General features: G+C 38.7%; 1 protein-coding gene across 1 annotated transcript in view; it reads right to left on the bottom strand.

Annotated features, from left to right (window-relative positions):
* Nucleotides 1–16,211, bottom strand: part of cadm2a (cell adhesion molecule 2a) — a 178,575-nt gene that overhangs the window by 23,498 nt on the left and 138,866 nt on the right. Inside the window, exons 3-4 of the mRNA XM_034551063.1 lie at nucleotides 11,820–11,972; nucleotides 8,485–8,622 (exon numbers count right to left, since the gene is read on the bottom strand). Coding sequence (XP_034406954.1) covers nucleotides 8,485–8,622; nucleotides 11,820–11,972 — 291 coding nt within the window. The remainder of the gene's footprint in view (nucleotides 1–8,484; nucleotides 8,623–11,819; nucleotides 11,973–16,211) is intronic.

Raw genomic sequence — 16,211 nt, forward strand, 5'->3', positions numbered from 1 at the left:
GACTCCCACACTGCTGACTTCTTCCGTGTCCATGAAACTGTCCTTGAGCTCAACACTCTGCACCTGGACCTGGGCGCCCTGTGACCAGCGTTTCAACGCCAACCAGAATGACAGTCCAGTACTAGACTGATAATCTCTCTACGTACCCCAGAACACCTCATTAATTCTTGCTGTTTAACACCTTCCTAGTTGTTAAAAAAATAATAACCCTCTAGATTTGGGAAATGTCAAAGTCCAACAGTGATCCTGCACAAATGATAGCAAATAACTTTAAGAACTGTAGCTGCGTTCAGGTACCAGACGACATTTGAGGATGCCAATTTTTTGACGAAGCCTCAGCCTACGCATATGACATGAATGTTCTCCTAAATTCGGAAACTGTTAAGTACGTGTTATGTAATACAAATGACCATCCTCATCCAGACTACACACATGCCAACATTCAAAACTCACCACGGCTAGATCTGCTTTTACCGACTCGCTGTAACTGACTTGGTAATACATAACCACCCCAAGCAGGTGTGTGTAACACATTCTTCTCAATCACATCTGCTCAACCAGTCTTTTGGGTCTGGTTGGTCTGCTCACATCATGCCAGAAGCCAGTATTTTAAACCATTTCAAGCCCGTTCATTCACACTCCTACATGGTTTTTTTTATAAGAGAAAAAAGAAAATACTGTAATACTGAATCCAGCTGTCCAGGCTTATCTCTTCATTCAGGTGTTGCCCTGCTTTGTAAACATGCCCCTTTTTCTTGACTCATAACAAATTCCAGAATGCTTCAGTGTATGCTCTCTCTCTCATATATATGCTGGCCACCTTTGTTTGTATGTCCTGAAGACTGTTTATGCTCCATATGCTTCTCTCCTCTGCGCTCATCTGCTCCACTTTCTAAGCATTCCAGCCCATTGTCTCCTCTCCCTCTTGATTCTGCCAATCAGCCATTCTCCTCAGTCACTTCCCCCCAACTGAGGCGCTGAGCCCACCTCCCCTAGAGATGAATGACTGACAGGTCTGCAGTGTTAGCAACATCCGCCCAGACAACAGGAGAGAGGGGGAATGGCGGAAATTCTTTCACACAAAGAAGAAATAGAATGAGGCAAGAGAGTGAGGAAAGAGTGGAGGCCTAGAGAGATAGGACATCACATTTCTAATCTCTTGGCATGCTTTAGCAGTTGCAAACATTCTCTTACCATTTGTATTAGTTATTCCACGTCCTAGACTGCTTCTCCCTGTCTCTTTGTCTCTCCAACAGTTCAACTTGTCTTTCTCCCTCTGTCTGCAGAAGGTTCCTCTCACAGATCTGTTTTGAAAGTAAGCTTATTCTTCTTTTTGTTTGTTTCCTGTATTCTTCTGTTAATATGTGTATGCTATTGTTGAGGTTAACAAGCTGGTTAGGGTTTAACTGACTTAAACATTAGGTATACTTTTTTGTGACCTAATAGCTGACTCAAAATTCCTCTATATTGTTGTTTGTTTGAAGTTTGAAAAGTGTATAAGTACTTTTTTTAAAGAATGTCAATTCATAATACTCTGAATTGTGCAACTAAGTGAATGGTCTGTCTGTACTTAAACTCCCCAATTTATTATTGTTAAAAAAAAGTTAGCTTATAATATTTATATTGAATAGAGAAGCTCCCTTTCTGTATACTTTTACTGTGTGATTGTAGTGTCTAGACCCATTTACACTCTGAAGAGCCTTACGGCGTTTTGAATAGATTCTGATTGCACTTGTGAGATTCAGGATAAGAGTACTACAAAACGTGCTTGCACGAAGTTCATTAATATCATCAATTGAGAACTTAATAACAGTTGTCTAACAGCAAGTACTACTTCAATGTTAAAATGTGTCAATCTGCACGCACTCATGGCTTCTGCACTGTTGTGTGTTTACAGGAGTATAACGTGTGTGTGTTGATGAGAGAAGGTACTGTATAATTGGTCTATAAATATCTTAGTGCAGCTGAAGGGAGCAGCTGACATTGAGCTGCCATTACAGGTCATGGTTGTCAATCAAAAAAGTAATCTGGCCAGTCTCATACCACTGTAAAAATAAAATATATATTTGGGGGGGGGGGGGGGGGGGGGCAGGGTGTTATTGGTGTAATTTATATAGTAGAGCTACTGAGTTACTTTAAGCTGCTCATGGCAACATTTACAACTCTTCTCTTATCTGTAGAATTATTTGATACATGCTGCATTGTTTCTTTCACTAAAAATATCAAATATCATGGCAGTATTTCATTATTTAGAACAATTCATACATTAGTTTCATGAAATCTATTTTGAGTATTCACTTACTTTAGGATAGAGGACACATCATATGTCGTCATTTGATTAGAGTTTCTACAGGATATAAAAGATACACAATTCAGCTTGAATTATATTTATATATTAATTTGAACTTGTAAGCAAATATATCTCATTATATATATGATCCTATCATTATAATTATGTATATGCATGTATGCAACCAGCAGCCACCCCATGTGTATTGTCTAACACTGCCTCCTACACATTATACTGTATTTACATCTCTTGGTTATGTTGCAGCTTTCTCTGTCTCTTTAAACTGTTTATATATGTTGTCAAATATGAAAAATGCCCACCCTCCTACGATATTCACCTGTGGAACCTCGCGTCAATAAAAAAGCCTGGCAGTATTTGGCTGTGAGGTGGGAGCTGCTCAGAGCTCTGCATCGTTGGCTCGAGCCAAGACGTAGCCTTGGAGGATTAGAAATGGAAATGACAGGCGTAAAAGTGTGAGAATCTGACCCTTTTATGCCATTTCACAGGAGAGAGGCACGACCCAAGAAAATAGGATTGGGGGGGGGGGGGGGGGGGGGGGCAGAAAAGAGAGACAGAAGAGGACTGTTGGGTTCACGGAAGAATCATCAACAACAGCATCAGAGCTGAGTAATCCTGGCAGCAGGGGTCCGAGGGCTGACTCAACATTCCCTGAACTGCATCCCATCAGAGATTTAAAACAATTTGCCTGTGAAATTGCCTGTGGGTGAGGATAAGCAAAATATCTAACAGTACAAAACGCTCATTTAGAGACAATATAATTCACAATGCAAACAGAAAATAAAATGTTGCCAGATAACTACCTAGTCTTTCATTTGTCTTGTCAGATGAGCTGTGCAGCAATAGCTATGGCTTAACTTTGATACACAGCTCCAGTGAGGTGTGGAGATGATATATTGTACCAGTCACCGTCTTTTCACATATTCTGGCGACCATTCAGCGTTAGGGAGCCGGGTCTGCTGGCGGAGCTGTCTTACCAGTTCAACTCTGCACTTAACTGACGGGTGACTATGACCAGGGAGCACTTTTGAGTTTCTATGGTATCAGTGCCTGGCAGACCCGTCATAATGTCTTTTCTGACATGAAACTCTCTGAGCATTTACAGCTAAGAAATGTCGACGGTGGAGACTGAAGACAGGTTTTCTACAGCCCTCAAAAGGAGAGGTCCGATAGGTCTTGGTGCCTTGGCATTTAAAACTGGACAGGTGCTCCACCTCCATGATGTTGCTCTTAATGGACATAGACAGCGGGGGTAGCAAGTTGATCTTATCTTCTTTCTCCACAGTGCTCCAGTCTAACGCTGTTAACCCGATCACACATTCTTATGATGCCAGAGAAAGAAGATAAGTTAGGGACACCTCAACCTCGGCATAATACATCAAGGTGAAACAAGTTTAAAGGGAAAGAAAGACAGTAGAGGTGGTGCATGATATTAATGCTCAAGATAGTTCTGCTCTCCATTTTACCTATCTTGTGGTTAAAAAGTTTGACAAAAACTATATAAATTAAGCTTTACTATATCTGAACCGAGGGCTTTAATGTTAATCAACATAATAATAGCTTTCAACAGAACTCATGGCAGGATGTAGAGGGTGAATATGCATTTTTGTGTGTGTGACTTAAACATATTTTATTCATGCCACTGTGACTTGCAGGAGCCATCTTGAAATTACATCTTTAATGGTCATTGATCCACAGCACCCCAGGGAGCTGGATAGTATAAATGCAGTCCCAACACAGACTTTTTAAGTAGTGTGCATCGTTGTCGAACACTTGAAATGAAAACTTTAAATCCCTTTACTTAATTCTTATTTTAGTGTCCACAATGTTACTAGCAGTGTCATCAACTTCAACATCATCCACTTTGAAATAAGCTCCAGGAGCTATTACCTATTCACTCTCCTCGATAGTTCTTTCCGCAGCAAACCTTAGAATAATAATGGCCACCTTATTCTGTTCTCACTCAAAGTAGTCAAGGACAATTACCCATAAATGAAGAAAGAGCCAGCACAATTTGAAAAGGTTCTTCAGTCACTATTCAACTCTTCAGTGTTTCGGTCAGACTTGAGTGATAGCGTACTGAAAAGTCAGCAGACAACGACCTAAAATAGTGCAAGTTATGTCTGCAGGGATAGTTCCTTGTCCTTGACCAACAACTTTGACAACAGAATTGGGACGTGACCGCAAGCGAATTTGAATCAGATCTTTGTGTTGTCTTCCTTAAGCCCCGTTGGAATAGAGTTATCGCGTAACATGATGAAGCAATAACCTCTACAGTTTAGGTCAGGGAGTATGATAATACTAGTCCGATAGCGAACAACCCCACCCTTATTTGAAATAAATATTCATTTCATCTCGGCCTTGCTTGGTCTCCACACAGCTCCCTCTGGTTTAGTGGTGTGTAAACAAGTGCTACATGTGGTGATATTGGCAGAGGTCTCTCTGGGTTACGGTGTGTAACTGAGATAGAAATATATCATTACTGGGTGGGGACTGAGGGGATCTGAGGGACAAAGAGACTGAGAAATAAGAATATTGGATTCCGTTCCTCACACACAAGCTTATGTCCTTACATGCAGGCTGTCTGCTCCATCTGTCTGTTTTGCTCACACAAATACATATATACACACACACACACTTAGCATAGGGTGTCCGTTAACTTGCATGCGAATGGGTGATGGACCGCTCCAGTGGCCCTGCCGGTAATATAATCTTCTCTATTCCCCCAGATCCCACACCAATATGTCACAATTGTCATTTATTCCCAGCATGGTTGCCCGCAATCAGATGGCTTTTCACATTGAACACACCCTGATCCTGTCAGGATAATGAACACTTCAGTTGCACTCGTATACACCTACACGTGCATACATGCATTTTGTATTAACCTGCGTTTCTCTTTGTGTTTGCTTTCTTTCATATTTATTTATATTGTTCGTTTTAAGTGTAAAAAACAACAAAAAACGCTGGAGATATGATTTCTATTGGTGAGATATATAACAAGACAAAAAACTTGAACGAGAAATGGCGGAAAAGCATTTACGGTATGACAAAAAAGAACAACGTGTGTAAATGTGTCAATCACAATCTCAAGAACTTGATTTGTTATTGAAACTAAATACATCCTGAATATGTGGGGTGACTATGGGTCAGTGGTTAGCATGCCCGTCTGTCAATCAAGGGGTTGGCAGTTCAATTCCCGCCCTAGTCGATGTGTCCTTGAGCAAGACAATTAACCCTGCATTGCTCCCCGTAGATGTGTCTACGGTGTATAATGTAAAGTGTCTTTGAGTATCTAGAAAAGCACTATATAAATTAAATGGATTATTATTATTATTATTATTATGTCTGACGAAGACATCACACTGATTGACAAACTGCTAATTAAAAACAGACACCTACTTGTCAGGTGAGGCAGGGTATTAATCAAGAGATCAATGTGTCCTTCACCTTTGAAACCAATAATGTTTATGATGTAATAAAAAAAGATAATGGTGACATGGTTAGCCACCAAGGTTTGATGAGAGATTTGATCAGAGGTGATCAATTGTGGAGTTAAAAACTAGATTGGGATTATGTCTTTACTCTGTCAAGAGTCAAAGTGTGAGATTTATTCTCTTTTAAGCTCAGAGGATGTTCCGAGGAAGTCTGAATAGACGTGATGAGAGAAATTCAATATTATCTCTCAACTACAGTTAATCAAATGGAAAGACACCATGATATCCGCTTGAAACTGTGTGCAAAACCAGCATTGATTTCGGCTTATCTGCTTGCTTATCTTGAACCTGGTAAACCCTAATGTGAGATAGCAGGCTGAGCTGTCTGGGCTTATGCCGGAGTAGAAAGGGTGTCGTGGCACACACCCACAGAGCTTTTCAGTGAATTCAGCGAGGACCGAAAAATCACTTTCGATTGAAATTCGTGACTAGTCTAATAGCAGATCTGACAAGCATCTTCTAATGTGACATTTAAATGAAGTATCAAGGTTCTGCTTTGGGACAATGTTACAACAAATTATTTTACAAAAAGGAAAAATTACTACACAATGTAGATGTTCTTTTCGTAACATATATAAAAACTGCCACCTTTAAAACTAGTTTCAACTATGTTAACTGTTATAAAGTATATATGAATTATATATCAAATATGCAGAACATAATACATTTACACAGAAGGGAAACACCTGAACACATTATTCATGTCCTTTCTGGGCAAAGAACTACAACCTTGTCCCAGTGAATAATATACTGATATGAAATTGTACAAGACCCATATTAAAGGGAGTAGTGTGCCAATTTGAGGAGAATATTATAGCATCTGACCTTAATGAGAAGGCATATCCTCTTGAGACTACCTTCATTCTAAACCACTAAGGATATCTCTGACTACCTGTTAACTTTCTGTGGCAAATTGAAAGAACATTATGTCCTGGCTAGTTTTCCATTTGCCTTACAGGGAGCTCTTCTTTCCGTAGTTGGCCAATGGGAAACAACCACCCACAGAGACACAATAAGCCCATAAGGAAAAATACACTTTGCTAATTAGTGTATATATTCTTCTATAAGCTTCATGTTCATCAGAAGAGCAACAAGACACAAGAATAACTGTACAGTGGAGTGACAAAGTACTATAATACATTACAAAAACACGGTGATTAGTTGAATTTAAAAAAATGTAAAATAACCAATATGCAACTTGAGGAACTACTCGTAAACTATTCAATGAGCGAAATAATAATATGAGTATTGTTTATAGAATATACAAGTGAGAGGATTGTTATATAGATTCAACAATTCCATTTCATAATAATAATACATAATAATACTTTTTTAAATGATTAAATGCAATTTTACTCTATATTGCTCTTCATCTAATTGGGCATTTAGAATGTGCACCTGGCTGCTTGTTATTCTCACTACTGAGTTTCAGTGATCTATTGGGTTACTCAAAGACTTTGACTGCCTTTCCAAACCAGTATTGTTTATGGCAGTTCTAATACAAAAAAAATTAAATCTGTGATTGTCAATCCTATCTCTTGCAGTCATTTAAATTAGAAAAGGCTGATTTGCATTTTATCATCTGACTTCAATCTACTTTGTGAAACAGCATAAAGACGTTGGTAAAAAAGAGTTCTGCAACTGTGCTGATGATCTGTGACAGTCTCCCCCCCCTGGGTTTACATTTTATTTGATAAGGAACCACATCTGTTGCTCTGTTCCTCAAAGAGCTCATCTTGTCATTTCATGTCCCTATCTCTCATTTCTACAATATTTTTTTTTCTCCTTCTCCCATTCAAACGATTACAAAGCCGATGGTTTATCAAGTAGAACAGAGCAGGGACGGGTAGAAATGAGGTGTGTATTCCAGTCAGTGTGATTTAGAACTGCCCTCTGATAACAAGGGAGGTTAATGTATCGGTCTCAGGCCAAAGGACTCTTGCTGAATCCGCTCTATTAGAAACAACTTGTTCGGAACAATAACACCATTTTGAGAATTCGCTGCAGCAGTTTCATGGTACCAGTTTTATGAAAAAGACTTTCGATGGGTTTTCAAACACAAATTCATATTTTCTGGTACATTTGCTCCCTGTCGGTCTGAGCAATGCTGAAATGTGATAATCAATAGTTTTTAGTCTCTGACAACACAGTGGAGATTGTGGGCCTAATGGAATGTTTTAACCCAAAAAGGGAATCTATAGCATTGTAGTGGAAATATCATTGAGTCCATAAATGATCTCTATCACATAATTATATATATATATATATATATATATATATATATAAAAAAAAAAAATTAAATACAGTAAGAAACTTAACTGCTTCATCGATAAAATGCTCACAATTACAAATATGTAGTCCAATTATTAAGGAACATCTTTGATTTTATTTCTAAATATAAAAGTCCTGTTTTAGAATAATTATGGTAAAAACATTTAGGGCTGTCCTCAACCAAAGACATTCTTAGCCAGATACGAATTTGACGACTAAATGATCCGATAATTTAATTGCGTTAAGTTTCTTGGAAATAAATCATTCGGCATGAAAACAGCAAAAAAAAGAATCGACTTATCAACTAAAGTAATCGACTAAGAGGGGGCAGCCCTAATGACATTACACATGTGCTCGTGTACCCAAAGCAGGGATGCAGATGTAAACGCAGGGGCAGATGTTACATACCTTTGACCTCCTTTTCATTCCTGAACCAGCGCAGGTCGGCAGCGGGCTTGCTGCCCTGAGTCATGCAGGTAAGAGTGATGTGGTCCCCCTCCAATGCAGGCTTCGTCAGGCCATCGATCTCTGGCTTCTCTGGCACACCTGAATGATGGAACGGGAACTTACAGTGATGGAACTAATTCACACACAGCGGTATGTCATTATGCAACAATATTATTGTTATGCCTTATTGGAAATGATCCTTTAGCTCGCGCTCCTGCAGGCAGATTAGAGAGTGGACTACACAGCAGCATCCTTGAGCAGTGTCTTGCCCGATAACGCTTCAGGTAGGATTCTTTCAGTTACAGAGGAGGATGGCCTTTCTAAGCACTAGACCTGCTTCAACAATTGCATTCATGTATAATTCAGGACATTATTTACAAGAGCGCAAAGTTCTTCTTAGATTTAGCCTCAAAGTTTACCAGATTGCATTCAACTTTAAAATGTACAACATTTTGAGCAAAACTCAATTTCTCACCGCTGGTATCAAGTTGTGTAGATTTTCTTTGGCCAGGTTGTGAAATATCTGTTTCTGTTTGGGGAGAACACTTTTCACTGCTATCTTCTACCATATAAATGGTACCTATTAAATAGTTAAACATCCAGCTCAATAGCACAAGGTGTAAGTTGACAAATATGTTTTTGTTTGTGTGTATGTGTGTGTGTGTGTGTGTGTGTGTGTGTGTGTTTGTGTTTGTGTTTGTTTGAATGTGAGTAAGCAAAGGCTTGTTGTCACAAAGGAGGCCACGAGGTTGTAAAGAAAATGTTAATTACTGGCCTTTCCTATAATGAGTGTTTTAAGTGTGTAGAGGCTGCCCTTCTAATGTTAATGAGCAATAAGTCTGCCTCAGGCGGAGAGTCTGAAAGGTCTGTCAGTCAATGCTATTGACTGACTTTGTCCTTGTCTGTCTCACCACCTCCAGTAAGGTTTATTACCAGACTCCTGTTTTCTGTCCATCCCTTTGAAGGAACTGACTGCATCCACCATCCTAACAATTGGTAAATACAGTATACAGTGACATATTTCCCTCCTCAACTAACTAAATCATTGAAGTTTCTCTATGTACGTTTGTTGAATGCATAGGTTTCAAGTGTGTGAAGTGTCTCTATATCTAAGTACTGCATTTATAAGTATGTCAATGATTAAGTGTAGCTTGACTCAGAAAAGTGTTTGATGGTTTTTCCCCAAGACCGAACGAGAACAGATCAAATACAACCTTAATGTTATACAGTCACGTTCCACTTGGGTGGTTCGAGGCTGCTAATCCTTCTTTCTGTTTGTATGTGTGGGCATGCGTGTGTCTAAATGTAAAGGATTGTGGCTGTGTTTGTCTCTATGCTCATTTGCTCATTTAATACAAAGTACAGAGAGGTTAATTTCTTTAAGAAAAGAAAAAAGTCAGACTAAGAAAAATAACTGAGGGCTATCGGCATGGCAATCCACGACTTTGGTCCAGAAATACCAATTGGATGGATTGCCATGACATTTTGTGGAGAAATTCATGACTCCCCAATGGATGAATTCTAATGACTTTGCCGATTCCCTGACTTTTACTAGCGCCACCATAAGATGTGAAATGTCTCTGTCACAGCACATATTTATATGCCCCACAGGAGGAAAAAGTAATAATTGTGGTGATCCCTTAAAGGGGCAATATATGACATTCTGAACATTAATATAGCGGCGAACAACTATTTGCTGTGTAACAATATCGAGAAGCAAATTCTATTTGGACAGAGATGGACGTTTCTCTCCCTCTGTGTGTGTTGTAATCAGAGCTTCTCCTTGCTTTGTTTACATATCCAGGCTGTCTGCGCATGCTTTTAGTGCATGTTCGTGCATGTGAGTGTACCCCACTGATTAGCTCATGGCCGCCGCTCTGCACTGCTCTCATATTGCGATTACAACTGATAAAGCACGAGAGGAAGGTTGCCCCTCAGGTCTTAGCTCTGAATGCACTTTTACTGTTGTATGCGCTGTTGGCACGTCTAGCGCTGTTAGCACCGCTCTTAGCACCGCTGTTAGCACCGCTGTTAGCACCGCTGTTAGCACTGCTGTTAGGATGTTGAGATCCGTTAAGAGGCAATAGAAATGCACCCAATCTTGTATTATGCATTTATTTCCTTTACATCTTTCTCCAAAATCAGGTCAAAGTGTTTCAGTATTATAATAATATTTATTACAGTAATTTGTTTTATAACCAAATACCTGCACAACTAATGTCATTCCTATTAGCCTCAGCTGTTCTTCATGTTTAGTTAAATTATGAAATGCTGGAATGCAAAGATGATTAACTAAAATGGTAAACATGATGAACTCCAATTATACCTGCAGAACTGCCTCATCAGTCGTGTTATACTAATATTATTTTTTTTTATACACAAGAGTATTTCATACTTAAATTCTATGTAATTTATTTCTAATCTTATTCATATTGTTTTAAACATTGTGTGTCCGTGCTAATAACAGAACACATTTATATTTATTCATAAATGTATGTTGAGAAGATCTGAATTTGAGGCTCATTTCAGTCAAAATCATTAAAAATGTTTTCTTGTTTTCATTCCCAGCACACTGTCCTGAAGCAGTGCCAGATAATTCAGGCCATTCACAGACCATTTTGTATGTTTAATACATCTCCCTGTTTCTGGCTTGCACCATTAACTATTGTTCAGTATTGCAAAAATAATTTTCTCCATATCCTTATTGAGCAGTAGCCTTAATGTCTCTAATTCGCTGAATGCTTGTTAACACAGAGAGCCTGGTAATGGTCCTGGAGTGCACTAGGACATCTATTAACATTAGCAAAAACTAATTGGCAAGATAATAATGAAATGAGATAATGTTTCTGAGGGGCGATGATCACAACAGAAACATTACTAGAGGGCCCACCAGTATGTTTTTATTTGTCTGCAGATGCTGGCATAAGCAACAGACTATTTGTAACCATTATCAATTTATTAATTTGTATTTGTCTTAAAGGGAAAAAACAAAAGACAGAACCATTGAAATATTTACCAAAAAACACAACCAGAAAGTATTCAAAGCTTAACCTCTAACAAGGTTGCAGAATTGTCTTGAGGTGTTATTTTAGTAATAATACAGTTATTGCCTGTGTAGTTAACACAGGCACAAAATGTAATGCGGATACTAAAATAACCCTGTGCCAGAGTTGCCTTTTTGTTTAAAAATCACTCACCTTGCTATGTTATTACAGACTGATAACAGTGAATTTACAAATGAACATTTCCATGAAGCAGGATTTAAATACTATACCTAATATGACATTGGTACTTACCGAGAACCGTCAAGTAGGCTTTGGCTGTTCTGACAGGCATGGTGAAGAGAGAACAGGTGTACATGCCTTCATCCGTCAGCGTGACATCACTGATGCTAATGGTTAACTCTGACCATGACGCATGCACCAGCTCAATCCGGTTGTCCCTTAAAGCTGACAGACAGAGAGACAGACAGAGACAGAGAGGGAGTTAGTAAATACTCACAAATAGAAACTGTGAGGAACTCAGAGGTATGCTATTTTGCTTTTCTATTGTATAATAATGTGCATAGTGTAAAAAAAAAGAAGAAAAACGTGCCATGTTAACCACACACATTAAACGTATTCAAACGTAATACTACAAACATGCATCTGACAATTCAGATTTTGGCATTTTTACACACTCGGATATGACATTTTGCACAATAATTTTGTAATAGTAAACCTGGTGGTATAGTATGGTTATTGCTAGTGCCAACATTAGTAAGGCTCATTCACATTTTATACTTTGACATACAGAATAGCACTTAAGGTAGCCAAACCAAGCTGCGGTGTGTAAGTGATATATGTATGAATAGATTTAAATGCTTAAACAATCTGAATGAAATGTGACCTCAGACCTGTACTTCCTGTTGAATCAAAAAATGTACAGCTCGATACACCTCTATATTCAAACATACTCATACCATTTTGTGTGGTAAAAATCCTTGTAGATATTTTACTTATATGAAAATGTAATCTTCCAAAAGACATAACAGAAATGGAAATCAATATTGCAATAACGGGCTGGGAAAAAGGCCAAATGAGAATTTGGCAAGATGTGAGAGTTGAAATGGATTTGCTGAAATTGGATGGCTTGTGGAAAGACACTCCATGGTCTTCAAAGTAGACTTTGTACTTCATGTCTGAGATACAGATGCACGAAGTTTTCAGAAATTGGTAATACCTTGAACATGACATGATTCATGCACATTGTATCCAAAGGGGTGTATTGTGATATACAAAACAAAACCACCCAAAAGGCTGATTTCTACTTTAAAAAGACAATATATGGATCGTTGAGGGCGATAAAAAGTGAATCTATTTTGTGTGTGTGACTGTTTGGTTTCAGCAGAAAAGATTATTGATGATAATTTTTGCACATTTGTTTATATTTTCTTCAATATGAGGCTACATGAAAGAATATTCTTATCTTATGGTAATTTGGGCAAAATCACATAAAAATTAGCACCCTGGTTTTGTTACTACAAAGATTTGAAGAGCAACGTCCATTAGACAGTCTGTTTGTAGAGTACTTTAAAGAGTGGCTGGCTGAATGGTGAGGAATGATACAAGAAGTATCTAAAGAACTGAAACTGTGTTTCAAAACCCTAAGGCTTTCAGTCAGTATTACAAAAACCCTTTCCCAAAAAGTTTCTAAAACTACAACACAAACCTTAGTTAGTTGACTCTATATCAAACACTTGATCAAATATAAATCTATAACGATTCTATAAAACTACCTACAAAGTCAACTACATTAACAGTCAATTAACTTTGAAAAGAGCTTTAAGTAACTTGCAAAAATTAAATGTATTACCACAGGTCTCAGTTTTGCCTTTGATTAATTCGATCAATGCGACTGCTACAGTAGATGTGTTTTTACACACGACGGCTGTAATTTGTCCGTCACTGGTAAGTGTCTATAACCCTTGAGGTGACTGAAGGAGGTGTTTGGCACGTTCGCTGCGTAAGCATTGCTGCGTATGCGTATGCATTGCTGCGTATGCGTATGCATTGCTGCGTATGCATTGCTGCGTATGCATGGCTGCGTATGCGTATGCATTGCTGCAATGATCATGGAACTGACAAATGTAGAAAAATGTCAGCGAGCATACTATCTCGTGTCATTTGGTCTGCCAAAGGATGGATAGCTTTGCTCTGCCGGTTCCACGCTAAACACCTACAGTAAATGGCAGTGAAGTCGTAATCAGTTTGGCTAAACAACAGCTGTTCTCTCTCATTTATTATTGCCTTTGTTCTGTTCCTTCCTGTCCCTCACAACACCGGTTATCTCGACAGGCTGTGTGCTGAGCCTGAGCAGGCATGACACGTTGATATGAGCACATGACGTATCTTTAGGTTTGGCACCGGTGACAGCACATTCCTGTTTCTGTGTTTGTACAAGTACACATGGGCATCCATGCAAGGCGGACGAATTAGATGTAGTTTAACGCACTGCCAGTTGAGTTAATGGTGAGACCCATACTAAGAAGGTAGTTCTTTAATTCAGTATGTATGCACGCAAATAAAAATAAGACAAAGAAGATATTTTTTATCTTCTAGACAAAGAATAGATTCTCTTTTCCTTTGAATTTCTTTATGTCATTTTATCTCCTTCCTCCTATCCCCCACAGATCTCATTATGTCGACTAAGGCAGCTCAACTAACCTGTGAATGTGCACAAGTTAAACAGTGCTTCTTTTCAACTGTTGTCTTATTTGCTTTGGGCAAGGAAGCATGAGCATAAAATACATCTACTGTGGCCGGCTGTCGCCATAAAGCTCTACTTCACCAGCCCATTCTGGGAAGTTGTTTGTGTGAGACTGAGGGTAATGGATGGATAGACAGTTCTCTGACTTGTTGGTTAAACTTGTTTGTCATTAAGTAGGGTAATGAGAACTCAATGACCTCAAAAACTGTGATGACATTGCATCCGCATTCATAATGAGAGCGCAAAATTGAAACATGACTCGGCTGAAGCAACTGGATGGACAAACTGGTAAGATCAAAACTTCTTTTTATCACCTGCATGTTGATGAACACAGATTATAAAAAGATACAAGTCTGAATATTCTGATCATTCAAGTTAGAATCTGGATTTAGTATGTCTGGATTTACTGGATTTATTTCTGGATTTACTTCAAATTTCAGGGGTTACAGGCGGAGATCAGGATAATTTAGATGCCAAAAAAGCAGGATCATACTGATCCCCCTGGAAGGATGGATTTAAAAAACAACCCAAAAAAACATGAAAGGTGTTTTGCATAACCGTGAAATAGTAATATAACTGGTAACAATGTTATAATACGGAGATATGCAAATTTAAATGTAATCAAATGTATAAAACAAAGTCTCACATCAATGGCTTTGTCTTTAAATTGTTAAAGTTCTGATAGTTTTATAGCCTATTTGTACTTGGACATATACATTTGATTTATTTAAAACATCAAAACCAATATTTGGTCATTTGTATAGAGCACTATTTGTCTCCCGAGCACTGTAACCTCCCTCTTCTCATTCTACGCCAGTGAAAGGTGGGATATCGACGGAGCGAGCAGAGGAATGTGTCCTTTGCTATTTGTCTGCGAAGGCACTGCACCTGCCATCCATTAGACACCATTATGTCCGTCAGTCCTGAATGTCTTCATGGAGGATGTCATTGTCGACAACAACAAAGGGTGGCGGATTTGTATTACACATTTTCTACTAACTCAATGTTCGACCATATTTTTTGCTCATTTAGCCTTTATCTGCATTTCTCCCTGTTCTAAAAAGAGACTGAAAGCACAGCAGCATTTGTCAGCATCACCGTTTGATTTGTTTCTGTCTGCAACAACTGGTCAATACACCTCCATCTATTTTTCTGCTGAAGTACACAGAGCATACAGTGTGTGTGTGTGTGTGTGTGTGAGAGAGAGAGAAAGACAGCGAGAGAGAGTTGTCTTTCATACATTTGATTTCCTTAATCTTGGCAGAACAAATACACAGTACCTTGAGACGCTGGCAATTTTATGAGTTTGCCGATGCTGATGCAGTTTCATATTCAGAAAGCCAGTGTAGGCAGAACGATTGCTCATCTTATTATGAGGGCTGATCACCCTCGGCTCAGAGGCCGTGTTGAGGTTCCCCTGAATGAAGCCATGACCGATCAGATAACAGAGAGTAAACGGCTAGAGCACCCAAAGTCACAAGGCTCTCTATTCCCAAACAGCATATTCAGAAAGGCACGGAACAGAGAGGGGAAAAGTAGTCTTTAAAACACCCTGTAAAGGATGAGAAGAAAGACGTATCTTTAAAAAGAAGAAGTGAGAGAGAGAAGCCGCATGAAGAGAAGGTCAAACTTCAAAACAAAATGTTCCTTTTAAATTAAAAGGTATGTTTTTATTCCGGGGAAAGATGTTACTTCAGCCGGTAAAACAGTCTTATTGAAAGTATGGTGTTACATTCAATCAGAATCTTTGAACCATTAATGAGTAAGATGTTAATTAAATGACAAATAATTGTCAGGATATTTCCGCCAAACCATTTCTTCTCATCTTAGGCTGAGCATGTCAGCAAGATGTTTCCTACTTCACATTATATTTCTCAAAACATCCTGCTTTGCTTTTTGGTTTCCAACTTTGCACAGCAAAACTGGACTGTAACTTGTAG

This window comes from Cyclopterus lumpus, chromosome 14 (assembly GCF_009769545.1).
Source record: "Cyclopterus lumpus isolate fCycLum1 chromosome 14, fCycLum1.pri, whole genome shotgun sequence".
Classification (NCBI taxonomy): domain Eukaryota; kingdom Metazoa; phylum Chordata; class Actinopteri; order Perciformes; family Cyclopteridae; genus Cyclopterus; species Cyclopterus lumpus.